The sequence below is a fragment of the Arvicola amphibius genome, chromosome 1 (assembly GCF_903992535.2).
Source record: "Arvicola amphibius chromosome 1, mArvAmp1.2, whole genome shotgun sequence".
Taxonomy (NCBI): Eukaryota; Metazoa; Chordata; class Mammalia; order Rodentia; family Cricetidae; genus Arvicola; species Arvicola amphibius.
In genome coordinates, this window is record NC_052047.1 from 63,464,791 (window position 1) to 63,484,059 (window position 19,269).

Here is a 19,269-nt window from a genome sequence, read left to right on the forward strand (position 1 = left end):
ATACTAGTCCCACTTGACTTCTCCCAGCTCATCCTCCCAGAACAACTCACAGGTATTTTAGAGGCTACGGGGAGACACACTGGTACCGTCTCACACAGGCGTGCTCCAGAGGGAAGGGAGCCATCATGCCCCAAGCTCACAGGGTCTCCCGTCTGCTATCTCACGCGTATCCTGTGTGGGGCCTCCCCCTCCCCTTCTCTGCACACCTCTCCTCTTGCTCACATCTCATTGCTCCTAGCCTGGACCCTTGTCCTGGCTGCACAGCTCTCCTTTCCCTCCAGCCTTTAGAAGCTGCCAGAACTCACTTTCTGAATCATAGATATGACCATGTGATTGCTATTCGTAAAAACACTAGAAGGTTCTCTTTGACTTCAGAATAAAGCACAGGCATCTTAGTATGGAGACCAGAAGACTCCGGGTCTGTCTTCCTGGAGGCTGGCCTACACCAAGGGACCCCACTGCTGCTCTCTGGGCAGCCTGGAGCTTCCCTATCTACTCCTGTGTACCTGTGGGTGTGGTGTGGTGTGGTGGTAGTGATATGTGTGTATATGCTATGGTATATGTGTGTGTGCATGGTGTGTGTTTGTGGTGTGTGTGTGTGTATGTGTGTGTGTATGTGTGTGTGTATGTGTGTGTATGTGTTTGTGTGTGTGTGTGTGTGTGTGTGTGTGTGTGTGATTTGCTTCTACTGGGTCCTGACTCATCATTCAAGACCTGTACATATGTATTTTTCTCGGATGCCAGCACCTCAGGCAGAATAAATCCTTCTTCGTCTTCCTTCAGCCACATTCAGCACACATTTCCATAATGGCCTGTGTTCTCCAGGGTGTTTGGAGCTGTTAAACAGAAATAAAGAGCTACAGGGTCAAAAAGTTGGGGAAACAATGGGATTAAGCAAAGTCAGAGAGGATTTTAGGTTGCAGCACCTTGCAGCCCTTAGTGGGCAAAGACACATGACTTAAGAGGGGCAGAGTCAGCAGCAATTTCTGTCTGAAGAGTGTCCAGGAGCTGAGGATCTCTAGAGTCCTAAGAGAACCCATCCTTTCTTTGACAGATGGACAGACTTGGAGGGGATGCTGGAAGGATGAAGCATGCTTAGTGGGGGCGGGGGGAGGGGAGGGTGGTGGTGGCAGGATGTGGGTGTGGGTGGGCAGTGGCTACTCTTATGCAGAACAGGGTGCCCAGTAGATGTGACTGCAGGGCAGGTGTCAAAATGGGCTGTCATGGACTCCACCTCATAGGGATGTCAGTGGGACAGCCTAGGGCTATCCCTCTATTGTCCTAAAGAGGATGTTTCAGCAGCACGAACGGCAGTTACTATTTTCTAAATGGTCTTTGGGACATGGTGCAGGAGCTCGTTTATATGCATAATAAGTGGGACTCCACTGTGACTGGGGGCTGGGCCTCTTTAAGAGGCAGTCCTTAGGCAACCTGGGTTGTTCTCTGGGAAGTGATGCTGGAGTGTGTGCATGTGTGTGTATATGTACATGTGTATGTGTGCGCGTATGTGTCAGGTGTGCATACCATGTGTACTCAACCTCTCTCTCTTTCCAGGCTTGAACTCTGATTGTCCCTTCTCATTTTTCTTGTTCTGAGTGGCTATCAGCTTGCAAGCCCAGGAAGGCAGGGATTTCACCTGGTTAGTCTCCTGCCATCATCCTGGCGCCTGAAATGGTGCCAGACACACACCAGGTGCTAGGTAAACACTTGGTGAAGTGACTAAGCGAACCTGTTCCTTTTACAGTGCATTAACTGTGCCTCTCCTCAGCACCAGGGCCTGGCTGGTCTGCAGAGGGGAGTTCCAAGGGTCAAGGAGCCCCTGGCTCCACCACAAAGCAAACCCTTTAAAATTCAGCACAGCAAAGACCTGCAGACTCCACTGCTCTCCTGTCTCTACTCTCTTTATTGGCTTACCAAGGTACCTGTTTTGCCTCAGACTCTGGTTCTTGATCCCAGCTAAGGATCTGACCCACTGCTGTCCCTCCTGCCTTTCTCTGTTGCCCCTGACAACCTGATAAGGAGATGCTACACTTTACTTTCTGGCTCAGAGCTATTGCTTTTTATCCCTGGGAGATGTCTCTGTTACTCACCACTGCCAGAGACAGCTGAAAGATGTGGGGTGTGCCCTAGGGGCCTCCCTTCTTGATCGAGTCCCTTCTTGCATGTGGCACTCACTCCTGGGTTCCTTACCTGCCTCTGAGATTGGTTCCACTTGGGACAATGCACGTTTCAAGTCTGTCACATGTATAAAGATTAAAATATCACCTATAGAGACCTTCGGTAACTTAAGAAAGCTGTGACTTTTGATGTGCAAGTGCGATGGTCAGTGAGCACCCCTCCTCTTTCTGGGGCACAGTGAGCATGCAAGAGACGGCACCCCTCCTCTTTCTGGGGCACAGTGAGCGTGCAAGAGACGGCACCCCTCCTCTTTCTGGGGCACAGTGAGCGTGCAAGAGACGGCACCCCTCCTCTTTCTGGGGCACAGTGAGCGTGCAAGAGACGGCACCCCTCCTCTTTCTGGGGCACAGTGAGCGTGCAAGAGATGGCACCCCTCCTCTTTCTGGGGCACAGTGAGTGTGCAAAAGACGGCACCCCTCCTCTTTCTGGGACATAGTGAGTGTGCAAAAGACGGCACCCCTCCACTTTCTGGGGCACAGTGAGTGTGCAAAAGACTGCACCCCTCCTCTTTCTGGGGCACAGTGGAGTCACAGGATTGGCAAGGGACAGGGCTTGCCACCAGAAAGCCAGGGCTCAGCTGAGCCTTACTCTCAGTTGTACTGAGCCCCTAATATTTATCACTTTCTGAATCCTTTAACCTTTCTAAATTATTCTTTATTTTATCTTAAAATTTTGTTAGATTTGTCTTCTCTCCCTCTTCCTCTCTTGTTTTCTCCCCCTTTCTCTATTTTCTACCCCCTTTTTACTTTTGGGGGTGGGTGGTTGGTTGGGTCTTTCTATGTAGCCCAGATTGACCTTAGACCTGCTATCCAGATTCTTTGATACTGGGGTTCCAGGCCTACACTGTCACCCCCATCTCCCCGACTTCTTATAAAAATCTGTCAGTGGGACCAGTCGTAGTGGTACATGCTTTTGATTCCAGTCCTTTGGATCAGAGGGAGGTGGATCACTATGAGTTTGAGGCCTTCTTACATAGTGAGGTCCAGGCCAGAGTAAGACCCTGTCTCAAAAAAAGATGAAGAAGGAAGAGGAGGAGGAGGAGGAAGAGGAGAGGAGGAAGAAGAGGAGAGGAGGAGGAAGAGGAGAGGAGGAGGAAGAGGAGAGGAGGAAGAAGAGGAGAGGAGGAGGAAGAGGAGAGGAGGAGGAGGAGGAGGAAGAAAGGAAGTCATTGATCAGGGTTGAATTGTCTGGTGTGTGCAGAGCCGTGGGCTCCATCCAGCACTGGGGGGAAATGGTGGGGAGAGTTGTCTGTACTGGAGGCACAGTAAGATCACCTAAGAGCTTAAGATGACTGAATGCTGGGGTACCAACCTCAGAAAACATGAGACTAGGAGTGAGACCAGGTGTTGCAATGTTCCTCAAGTTTCTCAGGCAAATCTAAAATGCAGCCTGGGACATTGAGATAGGGTTGGCTTTCACGTTTGGGGTATATGAGATCTACCAGAGTATGTGCTAAGACCTAGTAGGCCCGGGGTCATACCCGGGGTCTTCAGGTTTTTCTGGGTCTGGGTGGGGCCAGGAGCCTGCATTCTTCACCAGTTCCCTGAGAACACAGCACATGCTCACCAGGGCACTGCATTTTGAGAAGCACAAGGTCCAGACAGGCTGGACTTGTTTGACAGCTGAGACATTGGAGGACCAGGTGGAGGTGCAGTCCCTGGGGAAGCAGGACACTGAATTATCAGGGTCCCCTGCTGCGACCCATGGGAGCTTCCTATGGGAACACATTCCCTATTATCTGTGATGTGTGAATTTTGTGAGCGAGTCCACCTGGAGACAGGATGGCCTACAGTGAGCATTCAGGACCAGGTCCTGAGGTCATTGTGGCACTGACTCCCAAAACCTTCCCTTGGAGCATCTGCCTAGTGTCACTGTCTGTGAGGCTGTGAGGTCCAAGGAGCAGGATCAGCCTTTGATCCTCTCTGGGAGCAGAGTTGCTGGGGAGGGTGTCTGAGGCTGGCTTCATCTCAGGATCCTTGTATTTTAAATACAGGAGCTTAACAACCCTGAAGAGGATTGCGGTTCTCTGATTCCCTTGGAGGGCCGGTTCTGAATCATAGTTCTTGTGCATGCCTGGATCTGGAGGCTGCTGCTAGGGTTCATGAAAGGCACCCCTATGGCCCTCACATCCCCATGTCTGCTGAGCCTCTTGCACCCTGGCATGCATTGCCGGCAGTGCTCCCCCCTTACTGTAGCCGGAGACTCAGATGTGATGCCTAGAGGCGGTCAGTCACTTCTCTCCGCCGTCCCCACTTTCCCTACATCACTCTCTTGGATCTCTGAGCCCCCAAGTCTTTGTTCTGGGTCTCTGAATGCAAGGGAGTGGGATGTGCCTGGAAGTGGGGTGACAGGTCTGCAGAGTTTGCCTCTATTCTCTCCTCTGTTCCAGTCCCCCACGTTCTCTCCCTAGTCCTCTGAGGGAGTTGCCTCTGGGTCTCTGTGCCTGTCCTCATTGCCAGGATGGCTGCTATAAAAAAGCAATAATCTCACTCCCCTTTTCCAAACACTCCAGCCACATTCTCTCAGTCTCCGAATACCAATTGAGCTACTCCTGGGCCCGCCAGTGGGATCACCACTCAAGAGCTCTCGCCTCTGCCAGAACAGCACCCGTGGTGGCTGTGGCTGGCTCCCTCTTGATACTTGCTTCCTTGGTTGACAGGTCTACGTTATTTCAAAATAAGTGGGGCATCCCCCACTCCTGCTCCCTTCACCCTGCATCACACAGCGACGTTCTTTCTTCCTGGGTGCCAGCTAGTGGCTGAGCTAGTTAGCATCTGTCCATCCTGCTGGGCCCAAACCTCCTCGCCTTCATCAGAGTCCATGGATCCAGTGGTAGCTGCAAACTGGGTGATCCAAATAGCTGTGGGCTCTGGGTTCATGGAAGAGATGAACCAGCCATTGTCTTTGAAATTCCTGTAGCCTCACTGGAGCAGAGATGATAGATTATTCTAGAAAGATCCCTGGCAGGGCATCACACCTGTATCCCAGGCCTGGGCAGTCTTGTCTCTTCACAGGGGGCCTTGACCAAGTCTCTGTGACCTGAGTCTCGGGTAGGCAGTGATGACCAGTAGTGGCATCCATCCCTGTCCCCTGCCCCTGGCTGGCTCCATCCTTCCAGAGTTGAGTTCTTGAATGGAGTAGTATTCCAGAACCCCATTGCCAGGTGATAAGAGGTATGGGTGGTACAAAGGACGCCATCTTGGACCAGAGCACCTGGGTTGGAATCTGGCCCCTGACATGCACTGGCTAGGAGACTTCAAATGAGTGTTTCTCATTTGTAAATGGGGACAGTTCTATCCACTACCAGTCCTGGTCACGAGGTGGCATAAGGTAACTTGCAGTGGCAACGTATCAGGAACAGAGCACCCCAAGAAAATGCCCAACACATAGTAGGTGTTCAATCATCTTTAATAGTCGGAGGCTTTCTCTTATTACTTAGAAGCTTTACAAAAAAATTAAAATACAATCAAGCCAAACTTAGCCAAAGTTGGAGGAGACCACAGAAATGGTGACTTACAGTTGTGACTTGGAGCCTCCTTCTCCTAGCTGAGAAAGACCCCATGGGAGTCAGCAGCACTTCCTCCTAGTTACCCATCCCTCCCCACCCCCTTCCTCCCCACACTGACAGGCTTCACCAGCCTTTCTTTGCCAGACCAAATGCTGCCTCAGCTGTGTGCCCTCCCTCCTTGCTTGGCTTTGGATGTCAGCTCCTGAAATTTTCAGGTTGGAAGTCAACATCAGGGTATAGCCTGGGCACATTCCACAGGAGAAGGCCTTTTTGGACACCTGATAGGGGCTCCAGTCCTGCTCAGCCCAGGGCCCAGGGGCAGCCCTGACCAAGTGGCCTCTTCTGCTCAGGAACTCCTGGAGAGGGCACTGGAGCATCAACCTTGGCAGCAAGCTCAGAATTTGCTGGGAACAGTGTCTTCCACTCGTTTTGGTTCTCTTGAGTGAAGAGACCCAGCAGGCAGTGTGGTGTGACCTGGACCCGAGCTGGAGAAGAGAGGAGGAAAGGCTCACCTGCTATCCTGGCCTTGTTTGGAGGGCTCCTGCTTTATGCTCTCACAAGCTGGTCTGGATGGCAGAGGGTCTGGTAATGATGGCTGTTTTCATAGACAAGGAATGAAAGCGGCCAAGTGACTTTGACTGGGAACTTAGTGGGCTCTGGATCTAGTTTCTATGGGCTCTGTGGTGGTCTGCACCCTCTGGCTGGGACCTCCCTCTTCTCTGTCCTTCTCGCCTGGATACCCCACACAGGTGTAGTCTCCTGCTCAGGGGCTCCCCCTGGGGATGGGAGATAAAGCCCATCTGATAAAGTGTCTGAGATACTGCGTTGGTCTTGGGGTGACACCCCAAAACTCTTGCACAGTCCTTAACTGCTTGGAGCATCTCTGGTTTTCATGACTCTCAGGCATCCCCCTGAACCTCTCCAAAAGCGCCTAGAGGAGGCGCTCTCACCACTTTTGCTGATGGGCAGCTCTGGAGTTGTTTGGCCTCTAACCAGGCTACTTGGGTGTGGCCTGTCTTTCTTTGTTGCACCCCGTTGTGCCCCAAGTGCTTGGAACTCTGTCTGGCCAAGTGTAGAGGCTCCATAACCTCTCGAGAAAGGCAGGGAGAATGGAAAGAGGGAGGAAGAGGAGGATCTAGGGTGAGCTTGGGAGTCACTGCGAGGGAAGGAAGGGGGTCTTGGAGGTGTGACTGCGCTCAGGACATCCTGGTCTGGCCCGGCCCAAAGCTGTGGTGGCTCGCGCGCAGCCGGCAGGTGGCGGTGTTCCCTTGGCTGCGTGGCGGCTTTGAGTCCCCTCCTCCCGCGCTCCCTCCCTCCCGGCTCCTTTCTCTGCGCTCTTGCTCCAGCTCCCAGCGCCCTCCCGCTCTCCCGGCCGCGGTGTCGCCCGCACCGCACCGCCGCTGCTTACCGGCGACCATGGCGCACCGGGGAACCCCAAGCGCCCCGAAGCGTCCTGGCCTCACCGTCCTGGCTCCGAGCTCCCATGCTCCACCGCCGCCGCGCTGGCCGCGCTTGTGGCCGCTGCCGCTGCCTCTGCCGCTGCTGCTGTTAGTGCTGGTGGCTGCCTGCGGGGCGGCGGGGCGCTCCCCCCAGTCCGGGAGCCTGGGTCCCAGCGTGCAGGTCACCCGGCTGCTGCACGCGGGACGCCCGAAGTCCGACGATCGCGAGGATCCTCAGACACGAGAATCCGAGCCCAGCGCTCCGGGTCATGGTCCGGGTCTTGCTTCGGGTCCCAGCGCAGATGGCGTCCCAGCTCCGGGCAAGGGGCGCAGGGCGCGGGCGGCGCCCGTGGCCAGTTCTGCCTCGCGCGTGCAGGTCTCGCTCATCAGCACGTCGTTCGTGCTCAAGGGGGACGCGACACACAACCAGGCAATGGTGCACTGGACAGGAGAGAACAGCAGCGTAAGTGACCTCCGCGCGCCCCCTGCCCTGCCGGGACACCTCTGGATACCCAGGGAGACCACACAGTCCCCTACTTCCGGACCACCCGCGGTCATCCCTGATGGGCATTCTTGACGACTTGGGGGACTCGGGTCACCTCGGCGGCGCCCCTACTGGCTTCTGGCTATGGGTACTTTTGGAAGGGTTCTCAAATTTGTGAGATTCGGTCTCGCTCATGTGGCATTCCCGGAGGTCTGGGAACCCCAAGCATCTCTGGCCTCTAGAGCTGGGCTACGGGGAAGTCCCTAGAGTCTTTCGGATCCGGGCAGCATGACTCCAGGTCCTTGAGTACCACCCGACTCTGTGCGGCGGGGATGGAGGGTCACCCACACACTGCACTGCACCCAGAGTCTCCAGCGTGCACCTTTGGAATTGCTGGCTCTGGAGTCCTTACGACCCAATCTACGCTGATTTTGGGGTCCAGGATATCCATGTCAGTTTCATGCCCTGTTCTAAGACTCTTAATTCTAGGATTGTTCCTCATCATGTCTTTGGTCCGCCGGGACTTAGGGTTGTTTAACGTTATTTAACGTCGTAAGGTCTTCAGCGCAGGATGCCAACTCCCTGCCTTTTTCCCACACCTCTCCCTCTGGCTGGAGAGCTCCAGCAATCGTTCACCCTCTAACACAACCAGATCTAGGAATTAGACCCATTCCTGTTTTGGTAGTGCACCTCAGGGGCTTTGTTGTTCCTGGTTAAAGGCCAGTCCCTCTGTCCCCTCTGGGCTGTCCCAGGTGTATGCACACCAGTTTACAAGTTTGTGCTATTCAGGGAAATGTGTTTTCATGAAGGGGAGCTAGAAATCTCTCGTCAGTGGCCTGTCCACTGTCCACTCACACTTTCCACTTGCCCACCCCCACCCCCACTTCCAGTAACTAACTCCACCTCTTCTCTTTATCTTCCGAGTTTGGGGGGGGGAATACATAGGACCAAAGTCCCTGCATGTACTGGGGGTGGAGTGGGCGGGTCTCCTCTTTTGAACGGCAGGGGCTGCAGACAGTTTTACCACTGTCCCGTCTCCTAGCACTCTTGGTGACTGCTAGGAGGCTTCCATTTGTGCTGGAGAAGGGACAACCAAGTGGCCTTGAACTGGCCCGAAGCCCGGTCCTGCTGGCCCCTCCCCCACTGGCTGACCGAGGATGCAGGTGCCTTCTCTGGCCCCTAGTGAATGGCAACTCCGAGAAGACTAGCAGCCCTGAGGGCAGAGCTAGTGCTGTGGCTGCAGCTGGCCAGCAGGGGGCAGTTAGGGCGCTAATCAGAGTGCCTTAGGGAAGGTGGGAGCCTCTCCCAAGAAGGGTGTGGAGGTGTTCTGCTGTTCTCACCTGAACTGGATGGAACACGTCCTCTGACTCTGGGTATGTCGCTGGTCCCAGTCTTTCAGGGCTGGCTGTACCTGAAGATAAATTGTATCCTCTGTGCCTTAGGCTATTCTTCGGACCCAAAGGCAGCCAAGAAACCAAGGACAGAAAGGAACAGAAACACACTGAGAGTAAGCTCCATGAGTTTGGAGTGTTGAGATTGATGATCCAACTAGCTTACTCTTGCCACTCTGTTGCTTAGCTTCATGGGAGCAGGACATGCAAGAAGAGAGTGAGACACCGGGTGGGTGGGGGTGTGTGTGAAGGATCCACAGGAGAAGGGACCAGCTGCTTCTAGGATGGGTTTGTGTCCAACTGCACCCCTTCTGGGCTCAGAGCCTGGCCCCTGAGTGACCTCCCTGGAGAGTTGAGGATGGAGAATGACTGACCAAAGAACTGGGAAGGAGCCTTGAGGGATGCTCTTCTGGAGCCACTATGGCATGGGGCAGGTGTCAGACGCGGGCAGTGGGGCACAGCCTGGCCCTTAGCAGACACTTAGCTGAATGTGTGTGGGACCACATGGAAACAGTGTCTGGGCATCTGCCTTGAGCCTTCTCTCTTTTCCTCCCTCACTGCACTCAGCCCGGGACCATAAGGAAGATGGGAACCTGGCCACCCGTGGCTGGAGATGCGCTCAGAGGTTTACCTTGCCCCAGAAAACCCAGGAATGAAAAAGAGCTGGGCGAGGACCGCCTCTAAGAGCAGCCCCAGTAAACCGGGCCCTGTAGACGTGATTCTCTCAGATCTGATTGTACACAGCACATTCTTGACGCATGAAGTGTCTTAGAAGTGCCCTGCTCCCTCCATGCTCAAGGTGCAGTCACAGGGACAAAGATGAGAGGCAGCACTTGGCAGCTGACTGGACCTCTTGCTCAAAGCCCCGCCTCTGTGAGCTTACAGGAGACTGGAGCAGACCGAGGGACTCTTTGCTGAGTGCTGTCTTTATGAAGTTGCCTTCTGCTGGCTCGCTCCTGCCTTCTGCGGATGTGGTCCACGGCAGAGCCTTGGCTTTCTCCTGTCAGGTGCTTTTCAAAAGAAGAGCGCTGGGGGAGGGGCACAGATGCTTCAGAAATGGCATTAGAGCGCATCCCGCTAAGGGATGGGCTGAGGGATTGCAGGACTCAAGCTGGTTCCCAGACAGTCCCTGTCACTGCAGCTCAGGGAACATATGTGAGTTTTCCTCGATTCTTCCAGCTCCCATGGAGATAGGGACAGGGACTCACTTGGAAGTTCAAACAGGGCCTCTCCAGCTGACGTTTATCTGTGGCAACACATTGTTGTATGCGAGATGAATGCTTCATAGAAACCGACCACGTTTGCCTTTTGAGAAACCCAGATCGGTCTGTGCACACAAGGCCCTGCGTCTCCACACTGCCCTCGGAGCCAGTGAGGTTGTACGAAGGCAGGAAATAGAGCACAGTGCTGGGCTCCACTTGACGTTGGCAGTTTCTTGTTAGCCTGGTAGGAGTGTGAAGTACTGTTTGGGGGTGGTGGTGGAGGAATTGCTTACTTTAATTAAGTACAGCCCCCCAAGTTCCTTCCCACAAGGCACTTGCATTGCAACTTTGACTCATGGTCCAGCCTGGACATGAGCTTCCCACAGCCAGGTCCCATATCTGTACCTCAGACTGATGGTTTACCTTCGTCCTGCCTGCCTCACCCTGTGCTGTGTCTCCCAGTAGGGGTGGTGAGTGTTCACAGGTATTTCTGGGCAGATTAAGCACACTCCACTCCAGGCATCTGGTTGGACTCCTTACCTGTGTCATTTTGTATAAATGCAGAGAGCCCAAGGCAGGTCAGAATGTGGGTTCTCTGTGTTTGGAGTTCAAAGGCAGGCTACTTGCCTCGATTTCTTGTATAGAGGTATCACGGCCTATGCCTGCGTTGTATGGGAATTCGGTCATGACCCCTGCTGCAGGTCAGATTCCTTGAGGGCAGGTGGATTAGTTTGCTCTAGCTTTGTGACAAAGGACCATGATAGCGTGGGCCCCTGACAGCAGACTCCTTTTGTCCCTTTGTGTTTGCACCTGGGGTGGGATCATTCCTTCCAATTGGGACACCAGTATTGCTTATACTGGTTATTGGGTTTTAAGGCCACCTTGACAGACTCCTTATAATGGAATCACCATTAAAAGCCCTACTCTAGAGCTACTCAAGTTTGGAGGTCCCGGATTAGGACTTCAATTTAAGGACTCCAGGGGAGGGGCTGACACAGTACGGGCCCCCTTGTCATCCTCGGAATGTCACACCTGGACCTCAGAGTCATCTGGTGGGAGAGATGAGATGGCTGTAAACTGGCAGATATGAGAAGGGCATCATCAGGGAGGAAGGCACAGAAGAGGCCGCCTCAGGCCCGGCTCTAAGGGGATGGGGAGCAGATGAGAGAGGGAGACTATTCTGGCAGGAGGACAGCCCGAGCAAGACCTGTGAGGTAGGAATTAGAAGGTCAGAAGTGCCCTATAGAGACATTGGATGCCTTGTGTGGGAGCAGAAGCCTCAGGAGAGAAGCTGGGAGGAGAGTAATGTTTGCCCATGTCCCCCAGATGTGTACCCGAGGAGTTCATGGCAGTGTTGGGTTGGCGGATAAATAAGGTTTGGAGCCTGCTGGGCTGCGAGTGTCTCGGGTCTTGGATCCTAGGATAGATGGAGGGGATGCTCTGGGCTTCCCTCTTCACCTATAAAAGGGGGACTTGGTTGTGCAAGAGTCAGATTTTCCACGTGAAATGCATAGCTCAGAGCACGGCATGTAGCCAGAAGTCAGCATGATACCCAGCCCGGGTGTAGCCAGAAAGGCCGTAGGAGGGGTACAGGGTTGAGGCTAGTGGGACTCTGTACTGTTTGGGTTGTGCCTGGACTGTTCTGGGGAGAGTGAGCCCGAGGGAGGCATCCAGGTAAGGATGAATGGTTTCCTGTCAGCCTCTCATGGTCTTCAGTGCTGGGCTCTGAGGCTCCAGGTCAGTCTCCAAATGAATGGGTCCTTGCCTGGCACAAAGCTAATTTAGAGCCTTGCTTCCTACAGCTGTGGTTTTGCTGTGTCCATGTAGAAGCATCTCGGTGGTTCCCGAGCATTTGCAAATTCCTAAGTACAGGGATCCAGGGAGCCACAATGCCTTTGCTCTGGGCTGGAGCAGAGGTCTGGCTTCCCATGGACACTGAGGCTGGCAGCCTGTGGGCACTGAGTATTTGTCCTTGCAGCCACTACCGAGGTGTCCAGTGACCACCCAAGTGAGACCGAGACCAAGGATGCTGTGGCTGATGTTGGGTGTCTGTCACACAGGCTGTCAGGAGCTTGCACTGGCATGCAAACCTGTCAGGACCTTAAGTCTCGTGTCTGGATAAAGAATGGGGAGAGAGACAGAGATGCCTGTGCCTTGTGACAGGCGGCAGTCACCGAGCAGTGTGCCGTGACACAGGATCGATAGGGGCAAACCACAGCTGCACACTCTGGGGGCCCCTGATCTGTGCTGAGGGTGTCCTTGGTTCTGTGCTATGCAGAGTGTCATGATATGGAGGGATCACAGGTGCTGATTACACACCAGAATCTGTGTGTGAACATGACCATTTGTATCCTGTGTAACTTTCTTCCCAGGAGATGTGGGGGAGGGGGGAGCGTCTCTGGTGACACTGGGAGCCATTCTTGAGGGTGGGCGAGGCAGGCTAAATTTTTCTTTGGGCCCAGGCTGACGTCTGAGGAAAATGAAGTCAACGACCATGTCAGTGAGCTAGGTATGGGGAGCAGCAGAGGCCTGGATGGGAGGGGGCATTTGAGGCTGCAGGGGCTGCAGACCCCTTCCCAGTGCATGCTACCCGAGCCAGGAGCTCTTTCAGGGATCTTCCCAGCAGGGGTCTGAGAGAGACTCTTGGTTCTGGTGGCACTGCCCACTTCTAATGTCCCCATTGGGCACCTTCTCTGACTGGAGGTGGACAGCTGCCTTCCTTTGCGTTCTCCCCCAGTGTCAACAGATGTGGTGTCACTGTGGATTGAGGTTCTCTTGCACTTTGAGTCACCTTCTCTGGGCACCTCAGGGCTGATCTGGATCCCTAATGGTGCTCAGTGTCACTCTCCCAGTACCTCCTGTAGAAAGGCCCTAAGGTCCTGTCCTGCTTAGTTCTCTACAGGGAGACCCAGAGTCTAGAAGACCTGCCTCCGTGTGTGTGCGTGTGTGCACGTGCATCTGTGTGTGAGTCTGTGTGTGTGTGAGTCTGTGTGACTGTGTATGAGTCTGTGTATGTGTCTCTGTGTGTGTCTCCGGGTGTGTGCCTCTGTGAGTGTGTGTGTCTCTTGTGTATGTGTGTCTCCTTGGGTGTGTGTGTCTCCGTGTGCGTGTGTGAGTCTGTGTGTGAGTCATGCGTGTGCATGCATCTGTGTGTGTGTCTGTGTGTGAGTCTGTGTGACTGTGTGTGAGTCTATGTGTGTGTGTCTCCATGTGTGTGTGTCTCCGTGAGTGTGTCTCTGTGAGTGTGTGTGTGTCTCCATGTATGTGTGTGTGCTGGACTGGGCTGAATGAAGGGCTCTTGCCTTCAGCTCCTGTGTGTAAGACAGGCATGGCCAGTAGGACCTGGTGGGACTCATGGCATGTGTCAGCCTGAGTGGGAGAATGGGGGTGTAGTCACTAGTGTGAACCCCTGTGTGGTGGGTAGTGGGACTCATGCAGCTTTCTCAGTCTCTGACCCTGGGGACTCTGTCCTGTTCTCCAGAATGTCCACTTGTCTCCCCACTAACTCTGGGCTTTCATTCCTCTCCACGCTCAGTCAGAAGCTCACACCTCCAGTACCTGTCCCCGCTGAAAGTGTTTCCCCATGCACCCAAGCTTTCTTGGGTCTCAGTTTCCTCATCTGTAACATGGGTAGCAGTGCCAGGTGATTTCCAAATATCTAACAACTATGGACTCTGTGCATATATTTAATTTATTCATAGAGATGTGGTGAGCAGGATTGAGGAGTGGGAGGACTTGCAAGGTCTAGTGCTGGCACACACAGCTCCCTCCTTTTTTTTTTTTTGAGACAGGGTTTCTCTGTGTTAACAGTCCCTAGCTGTCCCGGAACTAGCTCTTGTAGATCAGCTGGCCCCGAACTCACAGAGATCCGCCTGCCTCTGCCTCCCGAGTGAGTGCTGGGATTAAAGGCGTGCACCACCATTGCCCAGCAACACTTCCCTCTTCTTAATGCTGCTGTAGGTGCAAGCCTCAATGTCCCAAGGCCCCAGTATGGACTCAAGCATCAGGCCCAGCCAGGCTCACCCTGATCCTGTTCTACTTGGGGGAGGAAGATCTCTGAGCCTGCTTTTAGTTGGTAAAGTATGGATAACTATTCATGTGTCAGGTTGGTAGATGGGCCCAGGTACCTGTGTGGAGCCTGGGCAGCATGGATGGGGCCTAGCCATGTTGTCAATGCCCTCTTCTTTGTGGTTTCCCAAGACCTTGGACACCACTTCCTTGTTCTTTCTTTTCTAGCAACAGTATAGGCCCCAGCTCCCAGGAGCTGTGGAGTTGGCTAATATTTGCTGAGTGTTTCTCGTGTTCCTGGCAGGGTTAACTACCAGGGCCGCAGCACGAAGCCCAGGGAAGCAAAGACCTTGCCTGGTGAGATGCTGTGTGGGGACAGAATTCTGCCCAGAGTGTCCTCAGAGCTGTGTGAACACGCGGACAGGAGAATTGGGTAGGACTTCCTGGAGGAGGTGCAGATGGAACCAGTCTGAAGAGCAAGGAGAAGAAAGAGCCTCACCTGATCCGAGGCGGAGACTGGCAAAGTGGGGATATTGAGACCAAAGGGAGGGAGGAGCTGAGAAGCCTGGAGAGTTCACAGCGACAGCTGCCACCAGGGAGCCTGGCACGGAGGTGCCAGGACAGCCCTTCAGCAAAGTTCCTGACACACTTCACACACCCACTTCTGCTTTAATGAAGGGCCTCTTTAGTCTGAAGTTGCAGAAGGTTCCAGAGCACATTCTAAAGAGGTCATAAATTAGCTCATCCTTGCACCCCCATAAATTAGCTCGTCCGTGCACCCCTTCAGGGTTAGAGCGCAGCCTGTGACTTGCACAGGCCTCTCCCCAGTTGCCGTTACTCTGCGCTGATGAGTTTCCAGTCAGGCCAGGACTTGCCAGCGGGTGATGGAAAGGAGCGCAGAGTTGGAGCGCCTGGAAAAGCAGCTGGGTGCCTTCATGGGCGCCTGAGCTTACAGGCTGCCATCTGGTTGGAGCTCTCTTGGGCCCGTACTCTAAGGGCGGGGAGGGTTCCTTATCAACCCTTGCAAGGGGTCCACTTCTGCTTCATCATCTTGAAGGCCCTCTTTGGGTGCTTCGGGAGTCACCGAGGGAGACTGAGCCCTGAGGATGTAATGTCACTAGGACTGCTGCTCAGGACCTTTATCTTCCCTCTGGGGATGCAGGGAGCAGGATTGTGCTCTGCCCCCAGGACTTCTAGGCTGTAAAATGTGGATAACAATCTATGTGTGTTAGGCTGGGCTTTGGCCTGGGCATTATGGGCATCAGCAGGGTGTACACTTGTATTGGATCATTTCGTGGCTGCTTTGACTATGGGAAATCCTTTCAGGGTTTCGTGTGAGTGTGAGCTGGATTCTGGGTGTGAAAGAAGTCACATGATGGTGGGGATGGGTAGGCCACCGCACAGCAGGTTCATGTAATCACAGGTCTTCCTGGACCTGCCCCACAAAGCTGGAAACTGAAGACACAGGCATCTGGCTCCCAACCTGTGTGGGTGCTGGGTGATGATGGTGATGGCGGACACTGGGCCTTCTCCACGACACCCTCGGATCGCTGACACTTTGCAGTCCACAGAGTGCTCATCACCCTGAATCCAATTAAGCTCCATTCATCATTTGAACATTGCCTGAGGGCTACCTGAGGGAGAGCAGGCCCGGAAAGCTAGGAATACGAAATACAAAGTCCCCTGTTCTTTGAAGGTGGAAAAACCCCTTCCTAGTTTGTGCTTCTGTAGCAGTTGGTTGCTTATTTGCACAGAAAATTACAATCATTTAATTAGTTTCTCCTCACACCAGCTCGAAGATCTTAAAATAACAGCACTCGCCTTCCTTACTAATTTTCTAGCAGAAGCAGATGATTTGCTCCAGTGTTGAGCTAGCCTCAACTTGAGCACAGTGCGTCTTTTGCGGACGCCATTTCCTGATGTTCATGGATAAATCAAGTTCAAACGAAAGCAAGAAAAGAGCCCAGTCAAGTGCAGGCTCCCATGTAGATCAGTCTGAAGTCCGAGAGTTCTTTTGGAGATTTTTTGCCCTTGCATATTTTGTGAAGTATTGGAATAGATACCATTACCAAGGCTCAGAGGAGAGGGGACCTCTGCCAGTGAAGGTCGCCTCCTGCCTCTGCCTCTGATGTAGCTTGACTTTACCGTAGCATTTTTCTCTGTTTGCAGAGAGCTCTGGATTAGGGCAAAAAAAAAAAAAAAAAAAAAAAGAATAACCACAGCTCCTTAGAACAGCCACATCCAGCAGCCTGTGACCTCTCATTGTATAGATGATGCTACCATATCATTTACCACTGTGACCAATACACATGCAGTTGTCCTCAGGGCTTGCTGGACACACTCATCCCAGGCACGATTTGAATTTCATTAGTACCAAATACAAGCTCTCTCTCTTTCTTTTAAAAATATAAGAAATATTTTGGGGCCAATGAGCTGGCTCAGCAGGTGCTTGCTGCCAAGCCTAAGGGTGAGATCTTTGGAACCCACATGGTAGAAAGAGAGCTTCTGACCTCCACACACATGCCACAGCATGCACAAATGCATTCACATGTGCACATATATACAACATGAATGAGAAATGTAAACATTTTTTTAAAATAAATATTTTTATTTTTCTTTACTGTGATTTGGGTTGTGGTTATATAACATAAACCGTTGTACCTATTTTTAAATCCAGAGCTCAGAGGCATTAGGACACTTGTGTTGCTGTGCAACCATCCCCACCTTTCATTTCCAGAATGTTCCCCCAGCTGAAGCTCTGTCTCTACTAAATGCTAATTCCCCTAGACCTGGCAGCCATCACTGAGTCTGACAGCTCTGGACATCATGTGAGTGGGAGCTACACTATCTGTCCTTCTGTGATTGGCTTGTTAACCTCTTGTCCTATGTTCATCTATGTTGTGACATGTGGAAGCGTGTCCTCTTTAGGGGGCCATCTAATAGTCCATTGAATGGACCACATTTGTTTCCATTCATCTGACGGTGGGTGTTTGATCGTTTCTACCTTTGGCTGAGTAAGTGAAGCTGTGAGTGCAGACCCACAGAGCCTCGTTTAACCTTGGCTTCAGATTCCTTGGGCATTTCCTTGGAAATAGAACTGCTTGGTCTCAGGGTGGCTGTTTAATTTTTGGATTGAGCATGAACTTGAATGGTAGCAAAGTCTTTTTTGTGCTGCCTTGAATTTTGATACCTGCCAGATTGGTGTACGGCTGCAATCCTCAGAGAGCCTTGAGTGCCTTGGCCTGCCTGTGCCCAGGAAGGAGGGTGGAGCGGCTGTTGCTGGAGCCAGTGTGCTTCTGAGACTCCGAACAGATGCTGTTAGCGAGCCTAGGAAATCTACATCCATCACCTGTGTGATACAGCACCAGGCTGGTGTGGTGCTGGGCCAAGGGTGGGAACCATGGAGGGCTTGACTCGTGTGGTACCGGGTCAAGGTGGGCATCACCATCTTGAGGTGGAGGTATTCTCCAGATGTTGTGGAAGCTTCAGATCCCATTTTGAGTTCGTGCCCCTTTCTCTTCCTCAGTTTTTAGGCATTTTTCCCTATTGACTTCCTCATTGACCAACTAAGTAATTCAATTTTCACTCCGTAAAAATAAAGCACTCAATAAAAATCCCTATGTTTTTCTCAATTTATTCCCATCAATACCTCTTAACCCTGCTGGAGTTTGTTGTCTGATTTATCATTTGATGGCCGAACAGGGCTTTTGGGTGTTTGAACCCAGCCATCCAAATACCCTCTGTTCTGTGATTTGAGGGTACCCACCTTCCTCTGAGTCAGGCCCTGGGGGCAAGCCAGCACACAGTGTTGAGTTTCCTAGCTTGGTGAACTCCTTGTCCTGGCATGGGTGGGGGGTTCCTACCTCTCTATGCCATAGACCCCACCCACCTCATCTTTGGAGGAGTGTGTGAGGGACTCTCTTGGAATGTAGAGTTTATAGTTACTGTAAAATGGATAGGTATAAAGGAGGCCAACTCTTTGTGAAGTTATGAAGACACAACTAATCTCTTTGAAAACATTTGATAAGAGGTGTGGGAGCTGTCATGATTTTGAAGCTGTTAACAGTGTAAGACCTTTTGAGATGCAGGACGACCGTGACTTGTCTAAAGTGATGGAGGCCCCGGTCCTGATGCTACTGCTCTGACTTTCTAGTGCAAGGGATTGCCTCACTTTGTAGTCTTGAAAATAAAGAAGTTGTTTCTTGGGCTAAGGCCATGGCTCTGGAAGAGTCCGCACAGAGACACATGCAGAGAACTGGGCGGTGTGGTGCTGGCCAAGGGAGGGATTCGTGGAGACTGGGCCTCCGTGGTGACTGTGTTCCAGTATGTGGCAGATCCTCAGTTAACGTCTGCTTACGATACGCTGCCACAGGAGACCACTGACCCAACTCAGAGGCCCAGCTGCTGAGCTCCTGTAAGCACAAAGGAATCTCCATCTTATGCTGCAAGGCCCAGGAACACCACGCAAGGAGAACAGCTAAGAGATGGAGATGTATGTGTCCTACCCAAGACGAACCAGGCTGGAGGGCAGGAGCTGCCTTAGTCCTGTTGGAGGCTCTGCAGTCAGACTTAGCACAGGCTGTGTCCATTGCTGGGCCAGCCTCAGCCCTCCTGCCTGAACAGGTCAGCCAGGAGCCAGTGTGCTCAATGGAGAGAAAACTCTCGCTCCCAAAGGAAGTGGGAATGTTTAAATAGTGCCCTTGTTTTCACTTACGAAAGGTAGAGCCGAGCAGAAAACCCAAGGGACACAGTTGCCTAGCCTTTGACAAAGAGGGTTGACAGAGATCAGAGACTAGGAAAGTGGAGTCGCTGGAGAACTTTCTGGAAAGAGCAAGTGGGAGGACTCAGGTCTCAGGGTTAGCGGCAGGGAGAGACCTTCCACAGAGCACTTTGCTAAGTCGCATTTCTTCTCCACTGCCTACCGACTCAGCCACCTGTTAGGATGTTTTACTCTTTTGAATTTTTGAGGGGCCCACCACCCAGCTCCCAGATAAATCACACCGAGGCTTATTACTACTTATAAACGTCCGGCCTTAGCTTGGTTTGTTTCTTGCCCGCT

General features: G+C 52.7%; 1 protein-coding gene across 1 annotated transcript in view; it reads left to right on the top strand.

The window, feature by feature from the left end:
• Positions 1-7,102: 7,102 nt before the first annotated feature.
• Positions 7,103-19,269, top strand: part of Sorcs2 (sortilin related VPS10 domain containing receptor 2) — a 375,316-nt gene continuing 363,149 nt past the window's right edge. Inside the window, 1 exon segment of the mRNA XM_038340624.1 lies at positions 7,103-7,588. Coding sequence (XP_038196552.1) covers positions 7,103-7,588 — 486 coding nt within the window.